General features: G+C 54.5%; 5 protein-coding genes across 5 annotated transcripts; 1 reads left to right on the top strand and 4 right to left on the bottom strand.

The window, feature by feature from the left end:
* Positions 1-927: 927 nt before the first annotated feature.
* On the bottom strand, positions 928-5,784 carry BO72DRAFT_496698 (pleiotropic drug resistance family ABC transporter; the record flags this gene model as incomplete). Its single annotated transcript, XM_040948644.1, has 5 exons — positions 928-2,444; positions 2,500-2,812; positions 2,868-3,535; positions 3,591-3,864; positions 3,934-5,784. 5 exons carry the CDS (start codon positions 5,782-5,784, stop codon positions 928-930), a joined length of 4,623 nt encoding a protein of 1,540 aa, XP_040800801.1.
* Positions 5,785-7,894: 2,110 nt separating this feature from the next.
* On the bottom strand, positions 7,895-9,734 carry BO72DRAFT_448486 (clathrin-mediated endocytosis regulator UBX3). The gene is made up of 2 exons (XM_040944799.1): positions 9,478-9,734; positions 7,895-9,409 (listed from the first exon to the last, which is right to left on the bottom strand). The coding sequence occupies exons 1-2, from the start codon at positions 9,610-9,612 to the stop codon at positions 7,994-7,996; spliced, it is 1,551 nt and encodes a 516-aa protein (XP_040800802.1). The 5' UTR covers positions 9,613-9,734; the 3' UTR covers positions 7,895-7,993.
* Positions 9,735-10,046: 312 nt separating this feature from the next.
* On the top strand, positions 10,047-13,317 carry BO72DRAFT_528122 (PAN-complex poly(A)-binding subunit PAN3). The gene is made up of 9 exons (XM_040950151.1): positions 10,047-10,483; positions 10,586-10,654; positions 10,714-10,762; positions 10,845-11,002; positions 11,056-11,162; positions 11,282-11,473; positions 11,530-11,674; positions 11,729-11,884; positions 11,941-13,317. The coding sequence occupies exons 1-9, from the start codon at positions 10,405-10,407 to the stop codon at positions 12,972-12,974; spliced, it is 1,989 nt and encodes a 662-aa protein (XP_040800803.1). The 5' UTR covers positions 10,047-10,404; the 3' UTR covers positions 12,975-13,317.
* A 30-nt stretch (positions 13,318-13,347) lies between these two features.
* Positions 13,348-14,800, bottom strand: BO72DRAFT_405028 (intradiol ring-cleavage dioxygenase). The gene is made up of 3 exons (XM_040942273.1): positions 14,403-14,800; positions 13,858-14,339; positions 13,348-13,771 (listed from the first exon to the last, which is right to left on the bottom strand). Exons 1-3 carry the CDS (start codon positions 14,637-14,639, stop codon positions 13,501-13,503), a joined length of 990 nt encoding a protein of 329 aa, XP_040800804.1. The 5' UTR covers positions 14,640-14,800; the 3' UTR covers positions 13,348-13,500.
* Positions 14,801-15,328: 528 nt separating this feature from the next.
* BO72DRAFT_121178 (Zn(II)2Cys6 transcription factor domain-containing protein) lies at positions 15,329-18,016 on the bottom strand. Its single transcript, XM_040939015.1, has 2 exons — positions 16,999-18,016; positions 15,329-16,934 (listed from the first exon to the last, which is right to left on the bottom strand). The coding sequence occupies exons 1-2, from the start codon at positions 17,609-17,611 to the stop codon at positions 15,619-15,621; spliced, it is 1,929 nt and encodes a 642-aa protein (XP_040800805.1). The 5' UTR covers positions 17,612-18,016; the 3' UTR covers positions 15,329-15,618.
* Between the last annotated feature and the right edge of the window lie 231 nt (positions 18,017-18,247).

Genomic DNA, 18,247 nt, shown 5'->3' on the forward strand with positions numbered 1-18,247 from the left:
ATGGCACAAACCCCCCTGGCCCATCTCTGCAGCCATCCACTGTGATCCAGATCCGGAAATCCAGATCCGGAAATTCAAACCAACCACGAGGGGCTTGGAATGACGAAACAAGGTTTTCCATGCTGTTGAGGATGTGGATGTGGATGTGGACAACAAGTACCAAGTGATGAGATCCAACTACGTGAAGAAAGCCTGAGCGCGGCTGTGCTGGTGAGCAAGCAGCAAGCAGCCCTGGCCGGCGAGGGCTGCAGGACCGAAGGTTGACGTTGGCACAACCCCCTTTTTTGGGGTCGGCTTTGGCAGGACGGGGATAAAGGTATCTTTGAGGAACTTACTACCTACGGAGTAATAGACATGGCGATTGTCGCCCTCGGGTACTGGTGGCGGTCTACCCGGCCACTGCCCTATGGTTGACTGGGCGGAAACCTGAAAGTGCGTGAGGCTTCTGCTTGAGAAGGTCCTGAAGGGTATAAGGTCTGAGTTGATATGTCCTGTTCTATGTGGTTTTCTGGCTAGTCTTGGCGACGGGTCTGAAAGTTGGTAATGTACAGATATGTATCAGCATAGAACGAGTAAGTGTGGGTAAGTGGAGTTATGAACGATAGAAAGCAGTTGGGGAAAAAAAGGACAGGAGGCAGTGAGGAAAAAAGTTCCACGGGACCAAATCAGAAAAACCAAGTCTGCCCGGGAGGACGAAAGAGGGGCCAAGAATTCTAAAATATACGCTTGGAGGGCATATATGAGTAAGGAGCGACGAAGGGCCAGGGAGAAGAGAAGAGGAATCTAGAATATGTGCGTCTAAAAACAATCCCCAAGCATTTCCCGATTATGTCCAACAACGATAATCCGAAACACAAACATATGTATACGTGAACAAATCATACAAAAGCTGGGCAGGGGAAAATCATTTATACATGTCAAGTCCTCTCAAGAAGAAGCCTTGGTCTTCTTGGTCTTCGGGACACGAGCGAGCCAGTAGATGCCCACCGCGGCGAAGATGTTGAACACGATGTACACCCACATAAGACCGAAATTGCGCCACGCGTCGGAGAAGTGGCTGCTGACTGCCGCCAAGAAGGTGTCGGTGTCGCTGATGGTGCAGAAGGCGCAGTTGCTGGTGGCATCCTCGTTCTGAAGATAGCCGCCCGCGGACGCAATATAGCTCTGCATGTAATCAATGCAGGTGCTGTTGGCAGGGGGGTCGAAGTGGAGGTACTCTGAGGAGTCACAGATAGCCGTGGTGCCTGATACACCGGTCGACAACATGGCAGACACCAGATATGTAAACGGAGAAACCCGGTACATGAAGATCCAGAAGCCAGGGAGTTGCTGAGGAGTTGCCAGGACACCACAGAAGACCAGGCACAAGGAGAAGAGCAGGTTAGCAAGATTACCACCAGTCTCAGCAAGCTCGATACCTGCGATGATCATGTGCGCGAAGGTCGAGGTGAAAAGAAGGAAGGACAGAATAAGCAGCCACATCAACGCTCCACGCTCATGAACAGCATCGGTCGGTTCCGCGTTCCGGTAGAGCCCAATGGGATAGTACCAGCAGACATAGATGATCACACTCATGAGTGCATTCCACGGCAGCTCAACAATAATGTTAGCAGCCATGAAGGCCTTCCATGAGTAGCTCTTAGAAGGTCTCTCGCGAGCCTCGTATAGGGAGCGCTGGGTACAGAAGTTGGGAAGAATCTGTTGCACCAAGTTTCCGAAAATCGTCATCAACATGAAGATAGAGAACATCTGATTCTGCAGTCCCTGTGAGGTGTTCTTGGCATGGAAGAATGAAAATCCAATGTACAAGGCAGTCAGGGCGCAAAGGCAAATCTTCGAGTAGATGTAGACGGGTGTACGCCAATACTGCGAGAACACGCGGAGCAAGCACTCCCATAGCTGGACAGTGAACGGTGCAGCGAATTCGTTGTAGCTACCGGGATCCGCCTGGTTTGTGTCGAGCGGCTTCTGCGAGAGAGTAGACTTGAGTTCGGACAAGTGGTCAAGCACGGCTTTGTGTTCAGGGCTGTCACGCCACACCGCGGGCCAGTCGATATCACTGTGAGATCCAGGAGCAGCACCAATGACTTCGAGCATCCATTCGGCCGGGTTAGCGTCAGCAGGTAGCTTAGGGGCACCGTTCCGTTCGAAATAGCTAGCAAGAGTGGAAGACTTGTCGCCAATATCTCCGAAATAGACTGTCTTACCGCCTCTAGCAAGGAACAAGAGACGGTCGAAACGTTGGAACAGCATAGCCGAAGGTTGGTGGATAGTACATAGAATAGCTTGGCCGTGCTGCGTCAAGGTGTCAATGAGATCAAGGATGGACCAGGACGTTTGACTATCAAGACCAGAAGTAGGCTCGTCCAAAAACAAAAGCAACTGAGGCTTAGCCGCCAATTCAACTCCAATGGTGAGGCGCTTGCGCTGTTCAACGTTGAGACCTACTCCATATTAGAAACCGATGCACAAGCAAGGAAATACTCAGAAGCGACTCACCTTCACCGGGAACACCGACAACGGCGTCGGCGTATTCTTCCATGTCAAGCAACTTGATAACTTCTTCAACATAGTCGAGCTTCTCTTGGCGACTGACGTGGGCAGGTTGCCGAAGGATGGCGCTGAACCGAAGAGCTTCACGGACAGTGGTAGTGTGAAGATGGAGATCCTGCTGCTGCACATAGCCGGTTTTGCGCTGGAAACTTTGATCACGAGGACGCCCATCAACCAACATTTCACCGGTGACCACACCCATGGTGACACGAGTAGCAAGCACATCCAGGAGAGTTGTTTTACCCGCACCAGAAACACCCTAATGAACGTTAGCACAGTTCATATCTGGCGAGAACGAAGTCCAATTAACATACCATGAGAGCAGTACAGGTTCCAGGCTTGACCCATCCATCGACGTGGTCAAGAATGCGGCGGGGTTCACCCTTGATTTTGATGTCGTAGCACACATCCTGCCATTGGAAGATAGCGGTCTGTCTCTGAATGGCGGCACTCTGTTGTTGACCACTGGACTGCTCAGCCTTCTCAGGGGAGGCGAATTGGCGGCTTGATTCAACGTCCTTGGCAGCAGGGGAAGCATGACCGCGGCGGAAGAGCAGAACCTCACCCTTGGACTTGGCTTCAGAAATGTACTCGGTAGCGAGCAGATATGTGCCCATGAGGAAGATCATGAAAGCGAACATGATTCCCAGGTTGCGCCATTTGTGGCTGTTGTAGTAGTCGAAGCTCAAAGCAAGGTACCTATCACCGTCGACGTACTTTTGTCCGGATACCGCCCCAACTGTAGAGCAGATCTTGTTCGAAAGAGGGAGGGAATCATAGCCATTGCCGGAGGGAACGTAACCATCCTCAGAACACGGGAATTGGCGATTGTGGAATTCGTTCACCATCAGACTCTCGAAGCCGTAAGCGATGGGGTTGATATAGTTCATCCATCTCGACCACCCCAACATGTAAGTGGTGGGAATAGTGAAACCGGTGTAGATGACCAGACCCAAGATGAGAATTGCGGCCGGGACAAGAGCTTGGTTTCAAAATCAGCCTCTGCGCGACGGAAGTGGGTAGAACGAAAGACAAACCTTGAGAAAGTGTCCGGGAAGAAGCAGCGATGGTACGGAAGAGCATGGACATGGTCAGGGTCGTGACGAAGGAGAACAGCAGGAAGACAAAGAAGGCGCCCGGCGTCCGACGAAGATTAGTCATGAAATATAGCGTAAGGTTGAAGATAATCGCGTTTCCGATCTTATAAGGCATATCTGTGAGCATAGACGCAATGGCTTCGGCGAACGGATGATACATGGCGTAACGAGACTGCTTTTCGACAATTGGGCGTTGGGCGTACAAAGTCAAGATCTGAAATCGAACGTCAGCAGGCGAAACACCAGACAAGGAGATGAACGCGAAGGCAAGTCATAAACATACCTCGAGCGCACTGGAGAAGGCATTGAGCAACACGGCAAAGAAAAGCAGGGCACCACGGGAGTAGAAACTGTCCGTCTCGTCTTTCAAGTTGTAGAACACACTTCCAATAATAAGGGCCATGATGAAGTTTCCGACCAATTGGGAGATGGTCAAACTAGCATCACCTTGCAACCGTTGGAAACCACGGATCAAGCAGAGCTTGACCTGTTCGTACAGAGAGATTGTGTAGGGAGACTTGACGCGCTGGTTCTTGGATTGCATGGCTTTGCGAGATTCGATGAATTTGCCAAGCGACTCGCCACCGATAGCATATTGCTGGTTGTACTCGGCGATTTCCCGGAGCAGTTTGGCGTGCGCCTCACTGTTCTTCCATGCAGCGGCAAACTCATCAGGGGTTTGAGGCACCTTGCCCTCATATCCAGCCTTGACGATACGCTCGGCGGGAGAGGTCAAAGAAGTAAGGAAATCAGCAGTAGTCTGGCGATCCGGGCAATCAAAGCCCATGTTGGTGAAGAACGCCTTCGCCTCATCGGTAGGACCGAAATAGATCTGTCTGCCTTCGTACAGAACCGTGACCTTGTCGAAGACGTCGTAAGCACTCTGCGACGCTTGGTAAATGGCGACTGCAACAGTGGCGCCAGCGTACTTGGTCATCAAGTTCAATGTCTTGCAGAACTCGAGGGCGTTCGCTGAGTCCAGACCACGCGTACTGTTGTCCCAACACTGCAAGGGAGAGCCACACAGAGTGGCCTCAGCGATACTGACACGCTTACGCTCACCACCACTGACACCACGAACGAAGTCGTTACCGACCTTGGTGTTAATGGTGTGCGACAGACCCAGCATCGCCATGACCGCATCGCGCATGTGCAGCGCATATTGCTCCTTGGTCACCCCGGGGAAGCGGTTCCGAGGGCAACGAGAGAGGGCGGCAAACTTCAGGGTATCGCCGACAGTCAACTGCGGAAAGTGGACATCGGTTTCGGCGGTATAGATGGCCTCACCCTTGAATTGCTTTCGCATCTGCTTGGCCGAGATACCTTGATAGTTCAGCTGAGACGCCTCGTCCATGTAGATACCGTTCATTTCGCCAGCAAGGGTTTTCAGAAAGGTCGAGCAACCACTTCCGGGGCGACCCAGAACAACCAGCATCTCGCCGTTGCGCACGAGTCCATCGAAATCACGGAGGATCTGAATCTTTTGCTTTCCGGTACCTGTGAGCTTACGGACGAGCGCCCCGATTTGCAAGACGGAGTTGAAAACATCCTTCTGATAATCTGTCGGACTGCCGAAACCGTGCACGCTGAGGTTCTGGAAGGAGACACCGGCTTCACGGCGGGGGTATCTCTCGGGATCGCGCGAGGAGAGAGCAAGAAGGTTCTTCATCCAATGCTTGGACTTGAAGTTGGGACTGGCGGGGTTCAGGGTCGAATCCTCTTTCACTTCCAGGAATGTATTCTCGCCAGTGGTCGATAACCGGGTGGATTGGCGGGTCAATTGCTGCGCCAGACGGTGGATCTCTTCAGCGGCAACTTCCTCGCTCTCATTGTCTTCGTCTCCTTTTTCTCCCTCTTCTTTCTCGAGCGCAGTCTCGGCGCTGCTGAAAGTGGTGTGTCGGCTCCAACGACCCCTTGTGTCGGGCCCCGGTGTACTGAGACCGGACTCTGCCATCAACTTCTCTTCATCGTGAGTGGTGTGCTGGTGGTGGTGGTGGCCCAACTCGGATGTTCCTTCATTCACAGCGGATGCGGATGTTGCTGCTGCGCCTTCGTTCACATTCTCGTGCACCTCGTGGGACTCCACGCCACGGGCTGGATTAACATTAGGGTTTATAGTGCCTAGAAGCGACATGGTGATTAAAAGATGAGACGATCAGTCTCAGAAGACTGTGCCGATTAACGAGAGGACGCCAGAAGCATAGAGAGGTTGGCAGATAAAGGTTAGCCAAAGCGTTCGATCACAGATCGATTGCTTGATAAAGAGGGGGAAGAGGCCGTAACGAGTGACGAATATAAGCGGGCGAGGAGAAGCGTGAGAAATGGTGGCAGCACGCTAAGGATAAAGTACTTGGTGGATAACTTATTAGGGCCAGCGGCCGCTCCGATGCCCCGTAGCTTGGAAATTAATGCGACTGGCGACTGACGACCGACTAGTGAGTCTAACGAGTCGTTGGTCAATCAGTCAAGCAACCAGGAATTAGAATCACGATCTTCGCTGGTCAAGAGGACAACAGGCGACGACGCGAGAAAAACGGAGAGGGGAAAAATCAACAATCAGGACCCAGCATCTGGGCTCATCCCCCATTTTACAGGCCCCAAAGAGTGGAAAAGTTTACGCTGCGATGGGCGAATCGGGACCAGGAAGAGCGCAACATCCGGGTCGGGACCCAGATTGATACACCCAGATCCACCCGGTACTTCCCACCCTCCGTGCGTATTCCTGGCTTAGGGGAATACGGGACATGAGACGGGTTAGACTGGAGGCTCGAGCAGAACCTTTTCGGAGAAAGGCTGCATATTGCCATATTTAAATCCGACGTGGTACTCGTAAACTTAGTGAGCAGGGCACCCTTGAATCCACGGATAGGATAGGTGAGCACCCGCGTGCAAATAGCAGGTGGTGACTGGCCAGGACACCTGTCGGACCCCATTAGGGAGAGATCCTTCTAGGCTTTCCATTATCTTTTCAGGCTTGTTGAAGTTCGAGCAAACCATGCCAAGGCCAGATGGGGGGGAAAGAGAGATGACGATAATTCAAAGGACTTGTAATTCGATTAGACATGATCTATATCAGCTTGCTGCCTTGCTCAGGAGCAGCTAGTGCGAGAAATGGGAACGCCACTACGACAGACCGGGATTTGTTTGTCAGTGCGCTTTCACTTGAAGCGTCAAGAGTCAGTCACAAGGTACAAGTAAGTAAGAAAAGCAGCTCAGCCTTGTTTCCTTGGGTAGCAAGCCGTAAGAATGGACGTTGCCACCTGTGCTCTGGTGAAAGGTTGACACATAGTGAGTGATGATAACATATGATAGATTCATGGTGAGGATGAGGATGAGGATGAGTAATAATGAGTTGAAAAAGTCTAGGCCAGAAGCAGGAAAACGTGGCGAGAAATGAACAGAAGAACGAAAAGAAGCAAAAGAAGATCAGGGGGAGGGTTCCGAGAGAATCGAGAGTCAAGAGCGGAGAGTCCGAGCCGGGCATTAACTCGATTGTCGCAAGAAGTGGGCCGGAGAGGCGGGAGTCCAGCCATCCGAAGCCCCATCCATTTTTCATTTTTCCCCTGTTTGATCCTTCTTCGGGATGGCGGAGATCCGGTGCACGCAGGATAAGGCGGGCTGACTCAGCTATGCACTCATAGTTACTCCGTGAGTTCCATCACTCAAGCTGTAAACCTCGACTCCTCGAGTACGTCAGTCTGGCGCATCGGAGAATTTCCCCACACAATTATCACGTTATTTCCATGACACAAGACACACGACACATGACACAAGACAAATAGTCTACCGGTATCCTGCTCTGCTGGTTATGCCGTGTCACACGGATACTCCAACCGTTCACCGCGGATTGCTCACGATTCGAACCGATCATTGAGCTATTTGCTACGGCATATGTACAGTACGAGTAACTATGGACCCAACCCACCGCTACTTCGGAGTTCCTTGTTTAGCGGAGAAGATCAGCATCGATCGACTTATCGTCTGAATAATAATAGAAGCGTTGTTTTCGTCTACCCCACCGGCTCTGTTCGGTGATACACCTCAAAACATCCTGAGCTGGCCTCGAGCCAGACAGCAGTACAATGCGCGCATGCGGCTCCGCGGCTTTTACCCCCGTTGCTCCTGCCAAAGGGTCCATGCTTCTGCTGACGGCCGTTTCAGGCACATGTCACTGCGTGCTACATCTCAGTACATGGGCAGGTAATACTTTACACACGTGTAAATCTCTCACCGGACGAGCGTAGTAGTCTATGAGGTTATCCATTCTGAGGCCGGTCAATTGATACCATACACACCCATCATCTCAATAAACCAAAATCGATAATCGTACATGTAGATAGTGCTCACGAGTCCTCCTCCGCCGCCTCCTCGTCCTCGCTTTCGTCATTGATGGGTTCGATCAGCAGGTTTCCACCCCGGCCGATCTGATCTCGGATGGAGCCCCCGGCACCCACTTCATAGACCACCCGCGGCATAGGTGAAACCAGTCGAAATCCATACTGGTGTTCGAACCCATCCGGTTTCGAGACGGTCGCTGCTCCCTCCACTGGCTCTTTCAGAATCTCATAACATTCCACAAATGCGTAGAGCTCATCGATGCTCGCCTCAGGTTCGAACTTCCGGATGACGCGTTCGCCCGACGGCAACCTGATGCTGATGCGCACCGCATCCTTGGCGTCCGGACCGGGCTCCTTAGCGATCGACTGGGCTCGCCATTGTCTCCACTGCTGAAGATCTTGGATCCGCTTCTCTTCCGCCGCCTGGCGCTCAGCCGCTTCTTGCTCTTCTCGTTGGCGGGCGGCCTCCGCCTCGCGTCTCTGTCTCGCCCGTTCGCGGTCAATGGCTAGAGACCGCTCGTAGGCCGAATCCTGCTGCTCGCGTAGACTGCGAGAAGCCTGCTGTTCTGCCCGAGTGGCGCGGATGCGCTCCAGAGGCTCTTTGTTCTGAGCGATCGCGGTCCGAAGCTTTTCCACAAATTCTGCTGGGGAGGTGGTTCCCGGTATGCGAGCCACAACAGACATTGCTGTCGAAGAAACACTGGGAGTGTGGATAACCGCAGCCGCAAAGGGGAACTTGGTGCACCGTAGCGAGTTTGAAACCTGGTATGCTTCTGAGTCTTGAATGTTTCCACCCCATACGAGAATCTCGTTCTGCGGGTCGGTAACAAAGTCGGTGACCTCCCGCGAGAGCAGAGTGTCGCGGACCCAGCCATGCGTATCGTCGTGTTCGGGGGCAAGCAGCACGACAAGAAGAAGCTTCAAGTCCCGGTGAGCCTTCTCCAGCGCCATGTTGTATCCATTTTCCAGAAAGCCGATCGAGTTGGTGCCGTACTCCTCCTCAAATTCCCGGATGAACCGGGCAGCGGTATCTTTCGGGCCCAGGGGCCGGCGGCCATTGGTGTTTCGGCGTGAACCATGAAGAGCGGGACTGGCTGTGGTATTGAAGAGTCGCGGGAGGAAAGGGAAGAGGGAGCCGAACAAGCGGAAAGAGTTGTACAGCAGTCTGTAGAGGAGATTGAGCGGGGTAAAGAGGAGCGCTAGAATGAAAGGCGGGCGATAGACAGGCTGATCCTCAGATTGGGTGACTATCCGAGGAGCTGGCTCAGCAGCGCGTGTGGGTGGGGAGAATTGCGCGCGGAGGTCATCGCTCAGTAGGTTCTGCGTCTGTCTAGTCGGCCTAGGAGGAGGGGTATTCAAAGCTGCGCGAGCCTCCTCAACCGGGTCTGGACCTTCACCATCGAAGAACTTGGAGATGGCAATCTTCCAACCGCCTAGGATTAGCATTGGCGCAGACTAGACTGGCGAGGCGGGGGTTCTCGAAGGCCTACCTGCACGTTCCATTCCGAACGTCGTAACAAAGGAATAGCCTCCAAAGGGTCTTGGCCCGTCACCGCTATATAAGTTTCAAGACCAGCCCTCTCGCTGTCAGACAGCTGCGATATGTCAAGCCCGGACGAGGACATTGTCAATTGATGCTCCGGGCCATAAATGGGTGTATGTCGGGGGGAGAGGGGGGTTGATGCGACGTCGCGATTAGGCAGAGAAACCGGAACCGGCGGGTTTGGCCTTGGAGGGTGGAAGAGGTCAAAGGTCTCAGAATGTCAGTAAATAGTATAAATTATAGATCCTTTCGGAAAGGCAAAAGGATAGCCTGCCTGGGGGAGTAAATAAACAAAGAAAAAGGAGTGTCGCAGTCGCAAGAATAAGTTTAGCTGGCCTCAGTGCCGCAGTAGTGATGAGAGCTCCGTCATCGCGCAACTCACCGAGGGCGGCCGTCACGCTTCCGGAGTAGACGCGCGCTTGACGCATGGGGTGGTCCGTGCCCAAGTGGCAGTACCGAGTGCAAGAAGGCAGACCGCCCGACCGAGTGTCGAGTTCCCCTCTCCCTCCCCCGCGCGCCCTTGGTTCGCATGCCCGCCTCGCTGTCTCGTCCCATCCCCCATCCCATCTCATACCATAGCATGACGATATCAACCGGAAGTCTTGTCTACGGACGGTGAGTCATTGTTTGGCGCACATCGGATCTTACCACTGCACTTCCTGGCGAGGGAAGACGGCAAGAGCTTGACCTCTGCACCACAAGCCACCTTCATTCAGCCATTCCCTATTGTCGGCCCCGATCGACTCCAACCATACTCTTATTCCTAGAGGAATGTGGTTTCCTCTAGAGTCTGTTCTTTCGGCTTTCTTTCACTCTAATTCGATGGGGATTTCCTTGCGTTAATGCGCGCCGAACTGTGGATTCAAGAAATACCATGGCCTCCACCGGGAAGTCGACTACCACTCTCGACGACTCTCGTCGAGCAACGGGCTCGCCTAAGATGAAGGCACGAGGTTAGCTACATGGTTTCCTATCGCGTGAGGCGAGCTTTCGCTGTCCACGGTCGCACGTGATGGCATGGACAATTCAGCTGATATTGTGCTCTGCGGACCTAGCGGAAAATGCGAAAGATACCCTATGCCGGAACGTTACGATATACGGGCGTTGTCGATACGAGGATAAAGGTATCTGCCTTACTACTACCAGCTTGGGCCAAATATCCATCTAACGCCGGACGTGGCAGGATGCGCATTCAACCATGACCCTCACAAAGTGAATTCATATGCGGACAGGTGGGCACCCTCGAATCGGCGCAAGAGCGATGCGCGAGTGGGATTATACGTTGCTTGCAGCTTGCTGACGTTTGTGGCTTAGGAAACGCTTGAACGTTGACTCTCCGAGCTTTACACCTACATTACTATCTTCCAATGGATCCTCTCCCACTATCGCATCTGCAACCATGAAAAAGACGGCAACAATATCACCCAAGGCTGCGAATGCAGCCCCTTTCCAACCACGGGGGATCTCATCACGTATGCCATGCGTCACTTCACACTGAAAGAGCTTTTCGTCTGACTGCAATAAGGGTCCAACTCCAGCACACCAACTGCGCGACAGGGAACGATGACTCCGGATTGGTCTGTCGCGGAAGTTCAGGAATTCGTTCCTCAAGGCTTTGATGGGTCGCATATGGTATGATTCTGCGCCTATTGCATTTCATACTATGTTTCGACTTCTCGCAGTTGCGGCCCATGAACGCCGCAATTTGGCAGCTTCGTCGTTTCGGGCGTTGACTGATACTTATAATATAGGCTTCCCTACAAGGAAATGGCACTTCGACCATCCCCACGACGAGTGCATTCGATCCTTTTGTGACCTCGCCGAATCCACTTTCTGCTGCCAATGCCGTGGGCCCGGTTCAAGCGAACCCATTCACACATGATACAGCTGCGGCGCTGGGAGGCGCCGCATTCTTTGCGAATCAGTCCGGCTTCCAGCAACCTGTAAGTTTTATTACTCGGTGGCTTTGAAGGTCATTCACGAACCTTTTGTCGTCCAGGTTCAATACCACATGTACGCTCCAATTGGACCACATAGCCAAAATACCTTGGGCTACCAGCGGAATGTCCACGATCTCTTCCTTCCGAACGACTTCCGAGAAGAACTTCAAAAGAAAGCAGCGGCCACACTGCAAACCTTACCCAGTGAGTTGGATGACAGTTACGCATGTGAAAACAACAGCCGCTAATCCTGCACAGACACTCAGCTACCCGCTCAAGTGGATTACTTCCACTCTCTCGTCCCTCTTGACCTGAACCATCAAAAGAATGCAGCTATCTTTGGCTATCCTAGCTGGGTATACAAGGCCCAGTCCAGCAAAGACGGAAACTTTTACGCCCTTCGAAGATTAGAAGGTAGATTTCACCTCAAGCTCGACGGGTCCTGTAGCACTACTGATCATTCAACACAGGGTTCCGTCTTACAAACGAGAAGGCGATTCGATCTGTCCAAGCGTGGAAGCGGGTATGCAGCGGCAGCGTTGTGACAGTCCACGACGCCTTCACCAGCCGGAGCTTCCAGGACAGCTCGTTGATTTTTGTGACGGATTACCACCCACTGTCCAAGACCCTCGCCGAGCAGCACCTGGGCGCCGGAAATCGGTTCACCGGACGCCAGAACACCCACATCCCCGAGCAGATCCTGTGGAGCTACATGACGCAGCTCGGCAACGCCCTCAAGGCGATCCACAGCAACGGCCTCGCCGCGCGCATCATCGACGCCAGCAAGATCTTGCTGACGGGCAAGAACCGCATCCGGCTCAGCGCCTGCGCCATCTTGGATGTGGTGCAGTTCGACACGCAGCGGTCGGTGGCGGACCTGCAGCGGCAGGACCTGGTCAACTTCGGACAGCTGATCGTGACGCTGGGCGCCAACTCGCCCAGCGTGATGCACAACCCAACGAAGGCGATGGAGCACTTCACGCGCGCCTACAGCCCGCAGCTGAAGAACTCGGTGTTCTGGCTGCTGAACGGGCTGCAGAAGGACCAGGACCGCAACATCGACATCTTCATCACGGGCATCTCGTCGCAGTTGATGTCGACGTTCGATTCGGCGCTGCACCTGGACGACCAGCTGACGTCGGACCTGAGCCGCGAGCTGGAGAACGGGCGGCTGGTGCGGCTGATGACGAAGCTGAACCTGGTGAACGAGCGGCCCGAGTACGAGCACGACCGGCAGTGGGCGGAGAACGGCGAGCGCTACTTCCTCAAGATCTTCCGCGACTACGTGTTCCACCAGGTGGACGCGCAGGGCGACCCCGTGGTGGACCTGGGGCACGTGCTCACGTGCCTGAACAAGCTGGACGCCGGGTCGGACGAGAAGGTCACGCTGGTGAGCCGCGACGAGCAGAGCTGCTTCGTCGTGAGCTACAAGGAGCTGAAGAAAGCTCTGGAGTCGTCGTTCCAGGCGCTGCTGAAGCCGTCGTCGGGGCGGAGGATTCATTAGTCGGCTGGCCTAGCTTGGCTACAGCTTGGCTACAGCTTGATGTCAAGCTATATCGACCTGCACTTGGCATTATATGAACCGCGTTGCGCGGAGTGAATTGACCACCTATTTACCGACATTGTGTACCCTGGGGAATTTGGTTCCTTGGGCGAGTAGGATGAGACGTGGGATACGGAGGGGGCAATTGTTCTGTCTTGCTATTTGAGGGCCATGTTGGACCAAGAACGCCCCCTCCGCCCTTCGCATTGCTGTTTGCGCATTTGGACTATCTGCCGTGGCAGTTGAAAGATATCGATGAGAGAACTAGGTAGAAATGTAGCAATTGTGATTACCATTTGATCTTAGTTTGGACACTACCATCACCGCAAGCCACAGTGCTAACCAATCCAACCAGCACCCCAGTTGAGTAAAGCACAACCAAGACTTAAATCCCGTAACTAATATAAGGTATATACATAAATCCAACCGAACCCAATCTCAACCCTAAACCCCCTCCCCACCGCCCCTGGAAAATAGAATAAAGAAATCAATCCAAATCCGGCACCGGCAACCCATTCACAATGCGGACCTTCCGCCCCAACCGATCCAGCGCCTCCTTGGAGTTCCGTGCACGCAACGCACTAGTCTCCTCGTCGGAGACGAGCACAAAGTCGTAGGTAAGGCAGGCGTGGTCCTCGGGGACGTTGTACTTGGCGGCGAGCTCGGGGCCGGCGGTGCCGATGTCGACGACGAGCGAGTCCTTGACGCCGAAGACGGCGTCGGAGGTTTCGTAGGGGTCGTTGCGGAGGTAGAGGGCGCTGTCCGTCGCCCCCAAAGTTCAGATTAGCATGCCAGTCCCCAGCCCAGCCCAAACCCCCAGGACAAAGGGAATATGGAAACATACGTAATCAAATGATCGAACCCCTCCTTCTCAAACATAAAATGCATATGACTCGGGCGGTACGGATGGCGACCCAGCAGCTTCAGGAGTTTGCCGACGGGTCCGTCATGCGGGATCGGGTACGGCACGGGGGTGATGGCATGGAACCAGAAGACGCCGTCGGCGTCGCTGCGCATGATGCAGCGGCCGTCCGGGCCGTCGTGGTCCGGGTACTGCACGTCGTAGTGGCCCGTGCTGTCGGTCTCCCAGATGTCGATCTTCGCGTCGGGGACGGGTTGGCCGGCCGTGTCTTTGATGGTGCAGACCACCAGCAGGGGCTGGCCGTTGGGGTCGTGGGACATGGCGGCGCCGGGGGCCAGCTCCTCGGCTTCGTGGGTGTGGAAGGGGCCCAGGACGGTGCCCTCGGTGCTGCCGGCGGGTTTGGGGTGGTCGATGCTGTCCACCAGTAACGACAGGCCGAGGATGTCGGAGAGGAGGATGAATTCCTTTGTCCGTTGTTAGGGTCTGGGATGCAGGGGAATGTGCTGGGGGTGCTGGGGGCGCCCTACCTGCCGCACTTCCGTACAGATCTTGCCCACCTCGGTCAGGAAGCGCAGCCCCGTCATCCATTCCTCCGTGCTCAGGCGCGTCTCCCGCGCGAAGTCGTGCAGGTGAGTGACCAGTCGCTCCAGGATGTATTTCATGCGCTCGTCCGGGCACAGCGAGTTGATGCGGATCACGTTCTCGGTGATGTTGTCGATCGTGAGATCTTTCATGGCGGGGATTTTCACGAGGGAGGGGTCCATTTTGTCGGCTTTGGCTGTACTTTGGGCTTGGGGTTATATGGAGAAGAAAGGGAGAATTCCAAGGAGTAGAAGAAAGTAAGTAAGTGTGTGAGCTAGCTGGGTCGGGGGAAGTCTATATACAAATATGTATTCCGTAGGTAGCTCCGCTAGCCTGCTCCGCGGGGTGGATTTTCTTTCCCCACATTCTGGCGGGGGGAAATTCAATGATGGATGGCGTAACAGCCGGCTCCTCACTGGCCAATGCCCACTTCAACTCAGCTGCTCCGGCTATTGCTATTTCCGTATTGCCGGCCTCAACCTACCATCCGACATCGTATACACAGCAACAATTGGATACCCTGGATACCCTGCTACCCTGGTCATGGGCATCCGATGGGTCAGGAAGCAGGCTAGACTCTAGCCCTCTTTCTTTCGCCCCGACCCATCCGATCAGCTGTGGGGGGAGAAGTCAACGGACGCAACATCCCCGCGCTGCGTGCCCTTCACTCCGCATTTGATGACATTCAAGGAGATTTCTCGATGATTGCCCACTGATGGTCCTGGCCAGATAATTGATACGCTAATACTACGTACAACAGACCATGCCTCAAGGTGACCATAGAGGTTGGTTTACCTTGGTTATCCGTCCTAGTACTGGCATGGCCACTGTGGGTCATGTTCGATACCAACAGAACAAGCTTCCCCCCAGCGGATCAACCATCGGCAGTTCTTCATCCGCTTCGGGAATGACCTCAAGCGATCCATGATCCATGATCCATGATCCGTCATCGTCCCCAAACACTATCCCCTCATTCGATCCGTTCCATTCCAGAATAACCAATTCATATTCAACACTTCTTAATATGCAGCATACGACAAACAACCGGGATATCTGCCAGACTCGCTCAACAGTACACACAGAAACAAAACAGAATCAAGGTAAACATAGATACAAAAAACTCCAAGTCGCGCCGGCTCATCCCGCCAACGAAGATATACACTATGCTCGCACCAACTTCCGTTCCCGGTCGCGCTCCTGCTCGCGCTCCCGCTCCCGCTCCCGCTCGCGTTCGCGTTCTCGCTCCCGTTCGTTACTGACTTCATGCCCCTCCTTGGCGGCAGCCGCCACCCGCGCGTGGTGGTCCACCGTATCCAAGATCGCCTGCATGAGGCGCGAATTAGCATCCGGGGCGTCGTCATCCTGCGCCGAGTCAGCATGCCGATGCATGCTAATGCGTCGGTCGTGCGTCATGACGTTGCTCCCCTGGATTTCGCTCATCGCGCGACGAGGGGAGAGGTCTCTCTTGAAAGGCGTTCCCACGGCCGAACCAGCCGTCGCGGTTGGGGCCGACTCTCGTCGCGTACTGAAGTCGACATGATCATGGGCGTGCGGTCGATCCACGTCCATCATCGTCGGCTCGGAGACCGGCGTCTGCGCCGCGGACGGAGGTGCTTGCACCGCAGAGGGTCCCATGGCGGTTGCCGCGACCTCCTGGGCTGGCCCTTCCTCCATCCGCTCCCGGGAGCTGCGGTCCACCTGTGTCTCCCGCAGCTCATCTTCCTTCACATCCTTCCAAGAACACTTGGCGTGCTTCTTCGTACATCCCATACAGGCCGTCAGATTCTTTAAGCAGTCCATGTGAAGACGGCGACACCGATCACAAGGGGGCATAATCCGTTCTCCACGCTGCAGCTCCTCCATGCGGGCCACCATCTCCATTTTGTGCGGGCCCCCGTCATCCTTATCATGGTGGTGGGACTTGGGCGGTGGTAGCAACGACGACGGCGTACTCGGGATGGCGACGGTGGTGGGGGCCGGAGTATACATGTTGTACTCCGACGCGTCCGACGCTCGCGGGCGCGGTCGCGATGACTGCCGAGCCGACGAGTCGGGTCCTTCCTCATAGGACCGGGACTGCCGGTCTTGCGTAGTGAAGAACTTCTTCATTAGCTCGGCGCGCGTGGTCGGCGACGCGCCTTTGATAGAGGTGCCGTTGATAATCGTGACGTTGTCCGTGTTCGAGTGCGAAAACATGAATTGCGACGAGAGCGAGTTCTCCTCCACAGCAGCTTCGCCAGCGCCGGGCCGGCCGGCATTGACCGCCACAAAACCAGTGGATGGAGAGTGAGCGCTCACCGGAGCGCTGCCATTGAGGACTGGGAGTCCATGTCCGTTCGCATCGCGCCACGCAGGACTCATCGAGCGATGTTGCTGATGTCGTTGCGAATGAAGGGACATGTCGTTTTCTCGACGGGTCACGATCGCCGTCCTCCGGTTCTTCAGGCGATGGTTGAGTTGTCGGGCTCGCGCGGATACTAAAATGCAACCCGTCAGTGATCTCATCTTCCGTGTGAATGCGTAGGTCTGAAATGAGCTGACCTTGGTCGGCCACCTGGATGATCTGCTGGAGATTTTTCTCCAGTATCTCGAGCGCGCCCAGTTCCTTCTCTTCGTCTTCAATGATCGGCTGAGGCGGAATCATCTTCTGCGGCATGCCTGATGCAATCAGGACGAAATCCTCCTCGCTGATCTCTACGCGACACTGTTTGGTGTAGAATTGACACACGCGCACGCCATTGCGAGACTTCTCCAGGTTAAACTGTTCCGGTTTGTTTTTGGCAAATTCCACCACGTCTAGCCAGGTGACGTTGGGTGAATCCTTGCCGTGGGACTTGAGCACGCGGGGCGGTCCATCGAAAAGGCGCTCGAAGCGCTTGATCAGAATGGGGCCTAATGGGCAAGCGCCCAGGTTGCCGGCGATACTCTCGTGTCGGTGCAAAACGCCGTCATACTCTCCAATCAAGTGAATGATCGAGGGCATGGTATCCTCGACGGAAACCAGAGGCAGATTGTCCGGATACTGACGGGCCAGGTAGTTGATCTGCAGGTGATTGGAGGGCTTGGGGACTTTGGATGCGATAGGAGGAAAGTCGCCGGACGGCGATCGCGGCCGCTTACTGGACGGCTCAGCCGTCGCAGGTCGAGACTCCATAGTGATGATAAGAAGAGGCGGGAAGGAGAGGGAAAGGTGGTGAGGAGGGAAGAGAGAGAAGGAAGGGGAGGGGGAGAGGGGAGAAGGGGAGGGGAAGAGATCCTAGGATCGCGACTATAGCGGTAGTCACAGAAGAAAAAAGACAAGGCGGGGAAGGAAAAGGGAAAGGGAAAGCGATGGAGCGAGCTGAGAGGAGAAAAAGGGATTATTGAGGAAATGAGTAATGGGAACGCTGGCGAAAGACAGGCTGCCGATGGCGGAGCATAAGGCTCCAGAGTGCGGGCTCCCAATCAGCCACTGGGCAGCGCGTACTGCGTTCAAGTTAGGTAATCGCGATAACCCCCAGCCGATGCAAACCGGGATGGAGGAAACTGGGGTGGAGGGATGAGTGGGGGGTGGGACAAGCAGGAAGTGGTGAAAGAAAGAAAGGTTGAGCGGGTAGTAAAGAAGAAGGTGGAAAAGAGGAGAGGAAACGTTGGTTAAAGGATAAGAGAGGGAGGGAGGGAGGGAGGAGGAGGAGGAGAGAGGAGAGAGGAGAGAGGAGAGAGGAGAAGAGGAGCCGACGGAGAGGAAGAGGAGAACGCGACAATCGCGAGAGAAGGAGAAGCACGGAGCAGTCGAACCCAATTGTATGTA

This window comes from Aspergillus fijiensis (genome assembly GCF_003184825.1).
Source record: "Aspergillus fijiensis CBS 313.89 unplaced genomic scaffold BO72scaffold_26, whole genome shotgun sequence".
In the NCBI taxonomy this organism is placed as follows: Eukaryota; Fungi; Ascomycota; class Eurotiomycetes; order Eurotiales; family Aspergillaceae; genus Aspergillus; species Aspergillus fijiensis.